General features: G+C 37.8%; 1 protein-coding gene across 1 annotated transcript in view; it reads left to right on the top strand.

The window, feature by feature from the left end:
• Positions 1–9,468: 9,468 nt before the first annotated feature.
• PUM3 (pumilio RNA binding family member 3) overlaps positions 9,469–13,381 on the top strand; it is a 31,121-nt gene continuing 27,208 nt past the window's right edge. The window contains exons 1-2 of the mRNA XM_007423380.4: positions 9,469–9,586; positions 11,100–11,185. Of these exons, the coding sequence (XP_007423442.1) occupies positions 11,110–11,185 (76 nt within the window). The 5' untranslated portion in view covers positions 9,469–9,586; positions 11,100–11,109. The remainder of the gene's footprint in view (positions 9,587–11,099; positions 11,186–13,381) is intronic.

The following is a 13,381-nucleotide window of genomic DNA, read 5'->3' as shown; positions in this document are numbered from 1 at the left end:
GAGGAAAAGGCTGGACAGATATAGAACAAATATCAAAGCAAGTGTATTTACTTTCTTTGAAAAAAAACAAGATACATGACCTCAATTTGTGGTGATTTCAAATACTTGGAAACCTACAGCAAATGAAGGCTACTATCTGGATTATATACTTCTGGTTGTATATAGCATGTGTATCTCAATCTGAAAAGGTGTGCTATCGAATCTTAAAATGCCTACAATCCTGATAATAAGTAGTAATGGGTGGAAGTAAAAGGCAGGCTAAACTCTTATCAGTGACCCCAGAGCATCCCAAAGACTTGCAGAATACAGATAAAAACAGAATTTAGGTTGAAGCTGCCCCCCCCCGCTCCCCCAATTATCCTAACTATTTCAAGGAAACTAGCAAACATAGCAAGAGAGAAAGTAAGTCATCCATATTTGCATCCCATATATGATAGCTCTACATTCTCTACTGAAGGCCTTGGAAAAGATATTCAGATGCTGTGATGTATCTATGAACAGTGCAAGCAATGGTATTCCTTGTGATGCTCTATGGAAGCAAAAGCTGGATTCTGAAGAAGCAGGATAGAAAAAGTATTGACACTTTTGAACTTTGGTGTTGGAGGAGGCCCCTAAATGTACCATGGACAGCCAAGAAAACAAACAAATGGATCATCGAACAAATCAACCCAGAATCTTCACTCAGGACACAAATGACCACACTCAAATTATCCTACTTCAGACACATTATGCAAAGACCAAGCTTTTTGGAGAAGGTTCTAATGCTGGGAAAGGTGGAAGGAAAAACAAGATGACCAACAGCAAGCTAGATGGACTCAGTTATAGTGGTAATGGGTGCACTGTTGGAAGACCTGAAAGAATGGCTGCTAAGAGGGAACACCAACTTGATGGCACAAAATCAATAAAACTACATTCCCTGGAGTCAATAATCATACAAGTTAAATACATAACTTTATATTGTATAAAGTTAACTAGACATTTAAACAATAAAAAAAATCTGGAAATCTTCAAAGATAATGATCACTTGGCTCATGTTAAAAAAAACTAGAATGTAAATAAGAAAACTAAGCTTCCCTTGAAAAATAAGACTAGGATTCCCAAATGCTTCATATTTTGTAACTGTTTGAAATCAGTGAAAATTAATGTATTGTCGAAGGCTTTCACGGCCGGCATACGATGGCTGGTGTGGGTCTTCCGGGCTGTGTGGCCGTGGAAACCGCACCCATTACCCCAACAGTCTGGTTCCGATTTGTGGATGACACCTTCGCAATTTGGAGTCAGGATGAAGAAGACCTACAGAAGTTCCTGAACCACCTAAACAGCATCCACCCCAATATACAATTCACCATGGAAAAAGAAGTGGACAGCCAAATTCCATTTCTAGACACGTTGGTCATACGCAAACCAGACCTCAAATTAGGACACAAAGTCTACAGAAAACCCACCCACACAGACCGGTACCTACACAAAAACTCCAACCACCACCCACGTCAGAAAAGAGGCATTATCAAAACCCTCATGGATCGTGCCAATCGGATCTGCGAAACCCAATTCCTAAACTCTGAACTTAACCACCTTAATTGGGTCCTACAAGCGAATGGCTACTCCAAGAATGAAATAAAAAGAGCCTTCAAACCAAGAAAGCAACATGCGACTGAAGAAGAAAAACAGCCACCCACCAATAAAGTATTTCTGCCCTATATCAAAGGGGTCACAGACCGCATGGGAAAACTGATGGAAAAACACAATTTCCAAACAATCTTCAGACCCACCAGAAAAGTACAAGAAGTGCTAAAATCAGCAAAAGACAAAAGGGATCCCCTCACCGCTGCAGGAGTATACCGCATACCATGCAGTTGCGGACAAGTATACATCGGGACCACAAAACGCAGCATCCATACCAGGATAAAAGAACACGAAAGACACTGCAGACTACAGCAACCAGAAAAATCTGCAGTAGCTGAACATGCTCTCAAGCACACTGGACACAAAATCCTATTTGAAAACACAGAGATACTGGACAACACCAACAGCCACTATACCAGGCTATACCGGGAAGCCATTGAGATTCACAAACACCAGCACAGTTTCAATAAAAAAGAGGAGAGTCTAAAAATCAACAAAACCTGGCTACCAATCCTGAAAAATACAGCCTGCAAAAGGTCAACGAACTCAGCTCAACCACCAGGACATGTGAACAGTTCACACAATGAACTTGCTAATCACCCCCAGCAGCCCCTCGTTAACAATTCAGTAGAAGAAAAAACCCTGCCTAATCCCCAGGAAAATACACACAGATGCTGACTCCAAAACAAGCAGCCACTCAGTAACCCAACCCCACCCACACCACACCACACCCCCAGATCTCTATAAATACCCACAGAAGGGTCACTTCACCCTGGGCACAGAGAGAACTGCTCCTGTCTGTGCTCCTGCACTCTGAAGATGCCGGTCACAGGTGCTGGCGAAACATTAGGAAACAAAACTTCAAGACCATGGCCACACAGCCCGGAAGACCCACACCAACCAGTGAAAATTAAGTTTTTAGATAAACTCAAAATGAAACGCATGAATCTGTCACCACAAAAAGACAACCAGCAATAATGCCCTTTAATAAACCGTATTTGGCTTTATCTCAGGCTACCAATTTTAAAAGCATTACTCTCAGACAGAATTAGCTAAAAATACACAACAAATAATTATCAACTGGCACATATCCAAAAGAATTTGGCAGTGAAAAGTAATGTTATATTGTATAACTGTTACAAGGAGTGAGAAATTTACACTTCCCCCCACGCACACCCAAAGAAGGAAAGAAGCATTGTGTGTGAGAAAAGAATTGTCTTCACATCAAAACTAGCATTTGACATGGTTTAAATATGTAAGTAGTGTACCACATCCATATGGATTGGATAATATTTAAATAATCAAAGGATTTTTAATAGAAATATCTACAAAGAAAAATAAACTGCGGTTCAATTTATACATCCAATAATGTTTTCTAAAATAGTGTTTTGTAAGCAGCCCAGAGTCACATATGTGAGATAGAGCCAATTTGGTGTAGTGGTTATGGCATCAGGCTAGAAACCAGGAGACTGTGAGTTCTAGTCTCTCCTTAGGCACAAAGACAGCTGGGTGACCTTGGGCCAGTCACTCTCTCTCAGCCCTAGGAAGGAGGCAATGGCAAACCACTTCTGAAATCTTGCCAAGAAAACTGCAGGGACTAGTCCAGGCAGACGCCAGGAGTCAAAAACTCACTCGAAGGCACACACATACACACAAAAACAGTCCACAGTCCCATATGTGAAATGAGCAGGTATATAAATTGAACAAATAAATAAAATAGAAATAGAAGTTAGAACAAAAAGCATTTGATCTCAACTAGGAAAAGCCCCTCATTTTAGTTAAAGATAACAGATCCAGCACATAGGCAGCTTTATCTGGGCTCAGAAACTAAGCAGGATTGTGCTTGGTTAATATTTACAGCAGATGAGAAACCAGTATGAAATTCAGACTGTAGATTAGACTCAGAAGCTGGGAAAACATCCTGAAATAAGGCAATATAAAATGAGTTCCATGCTTTTGCCAAGAAAACTTTAGATGTGTTGATACAGTTCATCAGAAATTGAGCTTGACTTGAAGGCAACTTTACACCTTAACAGTAAACTTAATATAAACTAAAGCAGTGTGAACCTTTTAACAGGAAAAACTAGAATATATTCAAGATGCTCTACCTTGCTTGTAAAAGAACATTTTGCCCTTCATAATCTTCTACCTTTCCACCAAGCTAGCAACTGTGATCCTGTATCATTGCTATACCAATAATTTCATGAACTTTCCACTCATTGAATAATAGATAGAACCTGTAATAGTTAGAAACACTAATTCAAACATTACTCTAGCCATACAGAAGTTATTTATGAGAAAATGCATCCCCTACAGCTAGTGTATTAATAATGAAGTCAAAATCAGCACATAGAAATATTTAGATGATACTTCCCACTAAGCCACAGAGCTTTGCAGGATAATCCAAACATTCCCTAGCATCTCTAGATCAAGCAAGAATAATCTCTGTCTGAAAACCCAGAAAGCCCTTGCTAGTCAGAATAGACCACACTGAACAAAACAGTGGATGATCTGACTTAAAGTAGCTGCCTACATTTCTAATGAAAGTGGTACATTGCTAGAAGGTGCTCCTGAAGTTAAGAAAAAAGTGCCCTTTTTTTCTTGGTTTCCTAGAATACAAATTTGCAGTGAACTGTACATTAAGCAGGAAGATTATAAAACATCTGTTTGGTCATCTCATCAGAGAACAATGTGCACAAATGATTTGCATGTACAATTACAACTATCCATATTGTCCATATATTAACAAAAGGGAATCAAAAATCTATTATTAGATAATACCTTTATTAGGACCATCCAAAATGTCACAAAACTGTGAGCAAATTTTTAATACTCTAGAAACTCTCTCAGGCAAGGTGTATAAAAAGGTGGGCAGAAATTCAAAAACTAGGCCATGTTACCTGCAATCTTAAAATGGAAATTGTACACTGAATGTATTAGTCTAGGGCTACCTAATTTGGGCTACAACAATTTAGAAGAGTGCTAGTGGCAGCAACAAGAGACAGAAAACTCTTTGCTGCCATGTAGTGACAGTATGTATTTTCTGAAGCCCAGCTGAGGTAGCAGGTAGCTTTGTATCAGTCACTGGTATATGTTGCAAGTATGAGGTTACATCTAACTCTTGAGCACAAGAAGCAATGGCTGATCATCACCACTCTACCTCCAGTTCTGAAAACAGAAACAGTGATTATTCTGCTGCCTTGGATGAAGCCAACCGACAAGAGAAGAGATCTGACTAGGGGCCTGACTAGGCAAAAACAGTTAATTGAAGCCAAGGGGAATTTGAGACTTCACTCTTCAGTGTAACCTTACCAGATTTGACCAAATATGTTGGACACTCACAGATCCTGAATGGCTTAAGAAAAAGAAGCAAGACATAACGTAACATAACAACATGACATTCTGGTTTGACAAGCGAGACATAACCTTGACCAGTCCTGGTGTAAGAGAAATGTTTTTGCCTTGTTTATTATTATAGCAAGATGAGTCATCCATTAATCTTCTTTGCTTTTTCCACTGTTGAGATGTTGTAAAAAGAATTCTAGAAGATTATAAACTGAATTCCAGAGCTACTTTACTTTGGAATGTTCACTAAGGAGCTATGGATTATATTTACCAATCTATATACTACTAAAACTCTCGTGTCTGTTTGTAAACTTTAACTGGGCAAAACAGTGTGTCATAGGCCAACAATTTTTAAACCAAGGTACTTCAAATGGGCTAACTTACAGAACGCATCCAAAATCTGGGACCCATGATTCCTGTGGAATTGAAATTTGGCAAATTTTATAAAACATTTTATGACATAAAAATTATCATAAAACATTTTATGACATAATACAAAATGTCATAAAACATTTCCTGTGGTCAGCTTCTGATGTTTAACTGTGCTATACAGTTCAGTATGAATCACATGGGCTATTTTCAAGGCAGATACATCTCTGAATATCTTCCTGAATTTTAAAGAACTTTTCCAGTGAAGGCAGTATGTACATTAGAGCTCTGCCATTGTTAAGGAAACATCTCTGAAATGATGACACAACAGATCATGGGTTGTCTAATAATAAACTAATCAGCAACACTGAAGGGGGGAACTCTAAAGTATGCATTTTTTATTTATAGCAACTGCAGTCATTTTATTTTACTAAACCATTACAATTAATTCTACATTACTATAGAAATAGCACATTATGATAAATCAGTTTTGTTTCTAACTGAAACAATAAACATTATCCAAAGAGTAGTTCTGAATATTCCTGAACATTTGAATGCAATCATTAGATATTGTTTGCTTGCTATTTTACAGATTCCCATTCCAAATTATAAATTAAAACCTCCTATCATTTTCCAAGTGGTTTTCCATTTCATTGGGAAATCTATTTTCAGATAAACAGAAGGCCAAAGGATCTTGGAGTATTTGCATCAAGCTGCAGAAGTTATGAGATCTACAGGTTGCAGGATGTGATATTACAAATATGATTATCAATATCAATTTTCATAACTTGTTTGAGCTTCCTTTGACAGTAACTGTAACCCAGCAACCACTTTTTGAGAATACGATTCACTGAGGTCAATAGGAGCTATTCACTAGATATACAGAATGCAACTAACCCTCCCAAATGCAATGCATCCTTTCCTACTACTTCTTTTTACACCCTGATTCCTTTGTCATCTTTACTGCAAGCTTTGTTCATTAAATAGGAACACTGTATATTGTGAAACATCCTTTACCTTTTTCCTGTTCTATAACATTTTCCACAAAATCATTTGCTTGGCTGAATATGGTATTTTCATTGCATTTATCCTGTTTGTAGTCCACAACAGATTTCAGCTGAAAAATTGTATGGTTTCTTGAGGGATAGCCATGTTTGTCTGTTGCATTAAAAACAGTCATTTTGCTTTACACTAAACCAAATGATTTTCTGTGTAAATTCTGGAACGCTGCTGTCCACCTCACCATTATGGTCTTACCATTAGGTAGAGGGGGTCCACTGTCTCATGTTACTCCATTACAGGAAAGCAGTTGCAGCCTTCCAGCTTTTCCTTCTGGACTTCCCAAGTGTTTCCGTCTGTTTGGCTGTCTAAACCACCCTGCAGGCTTGGGTTGAAGGAGGACACTACTTCATTGTGAGTTTGTATCAACTTTGGCCAGCTTCAGCGAATGACTTGGAAAAACAGTGCCATCTAGTCCTTCACAGGCAGCAAAATGTCTTGGGCTGGCCATGTTCACCCTATGCATGAAGTATTCTATTAAAAGGCTATACCTAATGTGCATAATTTACACTTTAACACAATGTAAGGTTGCATCACATTACTATCAGACCACATTGTTTGCTTCTTCTGTTTAACAAGCTGTCAGCTGGGGACAACAATTCATGCAACTTATGAAGGCTAGGAATGTTTATCCCATTACAGATCCTTTTACAATGCCAGAAGATTCTTTATTGTTGTTGTTCACCAAAGATTCTTCCTATACTGCAACTGAAATGAGATCCAAAATTGACATATCTGGCCTTTTTAATAAGTTCAAGTGGGCCTTGAGGAAGGTAAAACAAGAGTTTTTGCAGTTAAGAGCTTACCATCATTCAGCAGTGCCTCACACTTAGCTGTAAAATCAACCAAATAGCTCCTTCCTTCCAAGATGTCCCACAGGGGTGGGATACTATGATGGGAGTTATTGTTGCTCCTGCAAGGACAATATGAGTTCATTTAAAATCTGACAGTCTTCATTGGGACTCCTCTGTGCAGCAGGCTAGTCTGAACTTGTCCTACATGGGAAGAACATGTGGGATGTACAGGAAGGAAACTAAGTAAAGTAGAGTAAGGCTAATGATCAGACAGCAAAAAACACTGAAAGACTAACACATGTATTAATGATGTGTGTTTGCTTTAATCTTTGCAAATGATATTCAGAATACTACTGCTATACTTTATTCTCAGGCAAATGTGGGGAAAGAATAACTTTACTTTGACTGTATAGTACCTGAAATATTAGTGCCATCTGGTGGTGCCTATACTTCTTATTCAACATAAAATGGCTTAAAAACCTGAGATAGGACTTAAAATTAAACTATGCACTTTTCTGGTCATCTCCACTTTAGCTTGACTTTCATAAATACATCATCTGTTTCAAACTGGTATATATTGTAAAGCATTCATATCGTTTTTTCTGTGGCAAGAACTTGACAACTAGTAAAGTGCATTTCTACTTTTATTTGAACACAGCATGGCTTTCAACCAAATAAAGTAACTAAGGAGAAACCTCAATACACATTATGCTTCTCCAAACAAAAACTTGCTTACTCATTCGCTGGCCCAAGTAATATCCATCGATAAAAACATTAACATATATTCAAAAGTCAGATTTCAAAACATCATCTACCTTATTCATTAATGGCACTAATTCATCCTTTCAGTCTAGACAGGGCCAGCACAAGCTGGCACTGAAGGAAAAAACACTGGGCCAAAATACATGTGACAGTAGTGCTACAATAATGACTAGGACACCCCACCACCATCACAGACGTACACCAGATAGGACTTGTGTGTCTGCAATGGCTCCATGATAGGACGTAATTCAATGAGTAGCCTTTTTTTAATGGTAGGCCTCATGTGCTGATTTCTGATTGTTACACAGCCATGAAAGGCATGAGCTGTGCCAGAAAAATGGTGACAATCTGCACTTGGTTCATGGAAAATTTCCCTATTATACCCATGGCTTCTACAGCTCTGTGTGTTGGCAACTAGAAGAATCTTAGTATTTTTGAAAATAATACTTCAGTTTTGGAGAATCATCAATCACAATTACTTTATGTAAGAAATTTTGCAAAACTGAAATTCAAGTCTTGTTGCAGAGAGAAAATGTTGATTTGCGTATGTGTTTGGTTTTTATTCTATTTTTATTCTATTTTATATTGTTTTTATTGTATTTTAATATTTATTCCTGTTTTATTGTGAACCGCCCAGAGTCACTTCTTTGTGAGATGGGGAGTATTTAAATTTGAAATAAAGTTATTGCAACTTGAAAAATTATCCTCCCAACCCTTCCTGCCCTTGGATTGCAGAAATTGTTTCAGGTTAGAACGTTTTATTTATTTAACAATTTAGATGGCCTCCCATCTCATTCTCATGACTCTGGGCAGCTAACAGAACATTAAAAAAGCAACAACATAGAAATCCAAAACAAAAAGAATTTTAAAAAAACTGACAAAGCCATCTAAACAATATACAATTTGCTGAGGCCCACAAAAAACACACTCATTCAATCACACAGACATCATTTTCCATTTTGAAAATCTCTTTCCAGTCATCACTCCTTCCACTGCTTTTCTGACAAAACAAAAAAACCATTCGTGGCATGCCTTTTGAGTCGACGTCCTGCAAGCTTTCCATCTAATAGTACCTCTCCATTTATTCGTTGAGGAAGGGGCTCAGACTGAGAGGTTTGCAACACTTGAGGATCACTATCTTCATAGTGCAAAGGGGGTTGGGCATTAGAATGACTCTGAATATGAGCACCATTCTTCAGATGGGGGCCCCGACTGATAATGGGCGACGGTCGCTTCGACCCCACTGAAACAAGCCAACGTTATCAACATTTAGCAGCAGGCGGAGTCAGCGCTGAGATCAGCCCTCGCTTTCGGTTCCCATTGGAACACTGCAAAGGGAAACACAAGGCCCGGATGTGCCACGGTAGAGCCACTCTACCATTTAGTATCTATGATATTCTGTCCGCGGGCATCGTTCAATTGGGAACCGGAAGTGCTGCTCTAGCGTCTTCAGTTCCTCACGTACTTGATCTTGCCGCTCGGGATTTCTCCGGCTTGTTTTACGGCAGCCCGTTTATGGCACTGTTGTGAATCGCAGTTTCCCGTCGACCAACAGAACGTAGCCTGTGCCGGAAGCAGCGAAAAAAGGAAAAGTCTTTCGGAAGGAGCGGAGCACGTGCGGCCGATAACGGGTAAGTCTTCCTGTGGGAGGCAGGAGACGACGGTTTAGTTGCTTAGGGAGCTCTAGTGATGGTCTTCGAGTCTTATCTTCGCGTCCGATGGGCTTTTTCCTCAGATTGCAATGGCGCCCTCCACATGTGCTGGCCTCTGGCACTCACCCTAACCAGTTGTTGACGGCTGATGAGAGTTGTAGTCTATCTGCAGCTGCACCAGCCTTCTGTGGAAGTCAATGGGGCCGTCTTTTGGGGAGGCATGGTGTAGGGTAGTTGTTTCTCTTCTTGTGGCTACCCACAAGGCAGGAACGGCTGTGCTACTGTCCTGGGATGGTTTCGACTAGAATTGCTACAAGCTCCCAGTAGTGGGGCCAGTGGAGGTTGCCTGCCTGGGCCTTCAGCTCTTGTTCATCCTGATAATAGTCCAGTGATGTTGATAAACGGTTTCTCATGCATCTAAGCTGTGGAAGGTGAACTGTCTATTCTAAAAGTAACCCTGATAGATAAAGGTTGCATGTGGGGGGGAAAAAAAGATTGGTGGAAGCCAAACGTTTATCACATAAAAAATAGTAGATCCAAACCTTTCTGATCCACCCATCCTGAAATGGTCTTAGCTTTGTCAGCCTCCATCTGAGGTAAAGACCATGAAACTATCCACAGTCACGGTGTATGAATCTTTTTTTGGGCTTGGAGAAGGTGAACTGAAAAAAATAATACTTTTCTGAGTTTCTGTCAAGGGCCCTGGAGCTTATTTGCAATTTCAAGATTTCTTTCCAAGGTTGTTTTCTCTTAAAAATCAAAAAGAACTTTAGGTATTCATTCTACTGCATGTGTATGGTGAGCATTTACCAAATAGACAATAACAGAAGTATTAAAAAGGATTATATCATGTATACATCTGTCATAATAGTGGTATAATGCAGTGTTCTATGCCAATTGAAATGCCAAATGGTGATATGAAAATATATTCCCGAGTGTGGCTATAGACTTGAGTTTTTGATGGGTTCCAATAGAGCAATTTATGAAGCTATTGTACTATTTTTTCTACATTATTTTTTATATTTTTCACAGTAGACCAGTATCTTTTTGATTTATTGATGTGATGTGGCAAGTATTGTTTTTTTTTTAAACAATATACCAATCCCCAATTTTTCTATTTTTAGTAAAGTGACAACTACTTACAATCACACAAAAACTATAGAAGCAATAAAAAATCAAAATTGGAACTTCAAAACTATCATTGCCTTTTTTGTTTATAGTAGCCTTCCACAACTGATGCTTTCAAGTGTCTTTAAATGTTAACTCCCCAATAATGAATGGAATGACTGAGAATTATGGGCTTATAATCAACATATCTGGCAAGTTTCAGATTGGAGAAAGCTGGTTTCTAGAGCTTCTGCAGTCTTGAATTTTATATATATATATATATATATATATATGAATGAATGAATGAATGAATGAATGAATGAATGAATGAATGAATGAGAGGAATGGGGTACTGGAAGCAGTCATAATTTTCTCTGTTTTGCAGCATTAAATTAATGGACACCAAAAGGAGATTTATTGGCAAAGGTGGAAAAGCTGGACGTGGTAAAAAGAAGCTTACAAAGAATAATGGTGAGACAAATATGTTACAGGATACACATTTTCTAAATCTGACATAAAAGGTAGTGTCTAATAAGTAATAGGTTTAATAGATAAGTAATAGGTATAATAGATATATTTGTGATAAAATATAGCAAATGAGAGTTGAGCTCATTTGAGTATTTAAGGAAATACTTCAGTTGGCTGTTACAGATAGGCACACATACATGCACACACCAATAAAATAAAGAACAAAATATACAGTTTTTTAATAGTAATTTTATTAAAAATTATTACAATAGTAAAAACTAATACAAACTGAAAAAAGATAGAATAAAAAGAAAGAATAGAAGGGGCAGAAAAGAAAGGAAAAATAGAGAAAATGAACGAAAAGTAAGAATATAGTAAAGAAAAAGAAATATATAGACCGTCACAATAACAATTTTAGTAACTTAATCACCTCTTTTTAAAATACAACATATGATCTCTTCTTCCTATATCCCATATCTTATCTAGAAACAAATCCATAAAGCATCATCATTTCAGTCTTGATGTCAGCAAAAGTCCATTAAGGGTTACCAGAGATAACAACATATCTATTTTAACTTTGATCAAATAAACTAACTTTATATTTCTTCCTTTTACTTCTAACAATCTTAATCTTTAGTCCATTCAAATAATGTCATAGAACTTGATTTCTTTTTTTTTTTTTTGTCCCTTCTCACGAGATTCTTCAAAACTTTAACAAGCCTCTTTTGTAAATCCAATATAGGAAAATTATCCAGTTCACTCTCTTGGTTTATTGTTTGTATATCCCTTTTAATTATTAAGACATCAGCTGGTTTCTTTTGTATGTCTAGTGTTACATCTTTTTCCATATCATTCTTCTAGCCTGTCATTTGTAAATCCACTTTCAACTCAGTCTTGATCTTGTCAGGTAGAACTTATTCCTCTTCCATAACATCTTTTAGACACAGTCTCTCCATAGAGGCAGATGTCTCCCTTGACACTATTAAAATTAACTTCTGAGTCCATTGTTCAAAAATATCCTTCAATATTCCAATGTTAGAATATTTTGCTTCATTCTGTAATTGTAAGTCAAGTTTATGTGTTCTTCTCCTTTAATGTAATCTTTAGTTCCCTCTAGTGTCCAATTTTTAAAATCTTATCTTTTTTTTTTAATTCAAAACAAAAGCATTTTCCCATGGGAAGGATTCTTTGTAATTAATTCCAAAATCTTATTTAAAATTTATCTGGACCCTTAGCCAATTTGTAACTTTCTAAAATCAAAGTTTTAATCACCTTTTTGCTGTTTATCCCCCCCCCCCCAAATTAAGTTCTTACACGTGTAGTTAAAACTTTCTTTCGCTATGGATTGAAGGAAACTCACCTGTGCTGTCAGACTTGTTGATCCAAAGGTTTCTGCTGAAAAGCAGTTAACAAGCAATTTCCAAAAGTGATTAGAAAAGGAAGTATGCAAACTTAGTGTCCTTTGAAAGGCGCTGGCTGTGGTTTGAGCAAAATAGCTATTCCCTCATCTCCCAGAGCTCTAAACCCACCGGAGACCACTGTCTTGTGATCTCCTTGTGAGGAGCAGCTGTCTGGAGTTCTTGTGGCAATCTCAAGTCCTCTCTTTCTCCAGAGGAATTATTGAAGAGCTGGTCTACTTGCAGGCTCTTCATTCCGCCACAGTCACCAGCTCCACTTTTCGCAGAGCTGTCTTCAGTCCACCATTTCTTCCTTTGGAAGTCATTACAAAATATACATTTTTGATGAAGAAAAATTGAGATAAGACTTGTTTTTAAACATGGTTAATAGCTAGGTGGATAAAAAAACATGTTTTCCATGACAAGCTCCTGCATACGGTTAGCTTACCCAGGAACGTAGGAGTGGGAAATCTATATCCCTCCAGATATTGCTGAACTACAACTTCCAGCACCATTTGCCATTAGGATTAATTGACTGGGGCTGCTGGGAGTGTGATTTACTAGTATGTGAAAGGCTACATACATAGTGTCTTCACTATTGATAGCAGGTTTAATAGTAGTACATTTGCGTAGTGATTATTCCATATATACTGGCAGAGGCTGGTATTTGTAATGTCTAACTGTTGTGGCCCAGTGGGTCTCTCTTTCTAGAGTTCTTACATTATCATTTGGAAATTAATTTAAATACTTGTGTGTACTGGTTTTTCTGGTGTTATTGGGGTTTTTTTTTGATGTTTATTAT

Source organism: Python bivittatus, unplaced genomic scaffold (assembly GCF_059951505.1).
Source record: "Python bivittatus isolate LINGU-HERP-01145 unplaced genomic scaffold, Pbiv_v1 ctg000850_np1212, whole genome shotgun sequence".
Classification (NCBI taxonomy): Eukaryota; Metazoa; Chordata; class Lepidosauria; order Squamata; family Pythonidae; genus Python; species Python bivittatus.
This window is presented reverse-complemented; position numbering and strand designations above follow the sequence as displayed.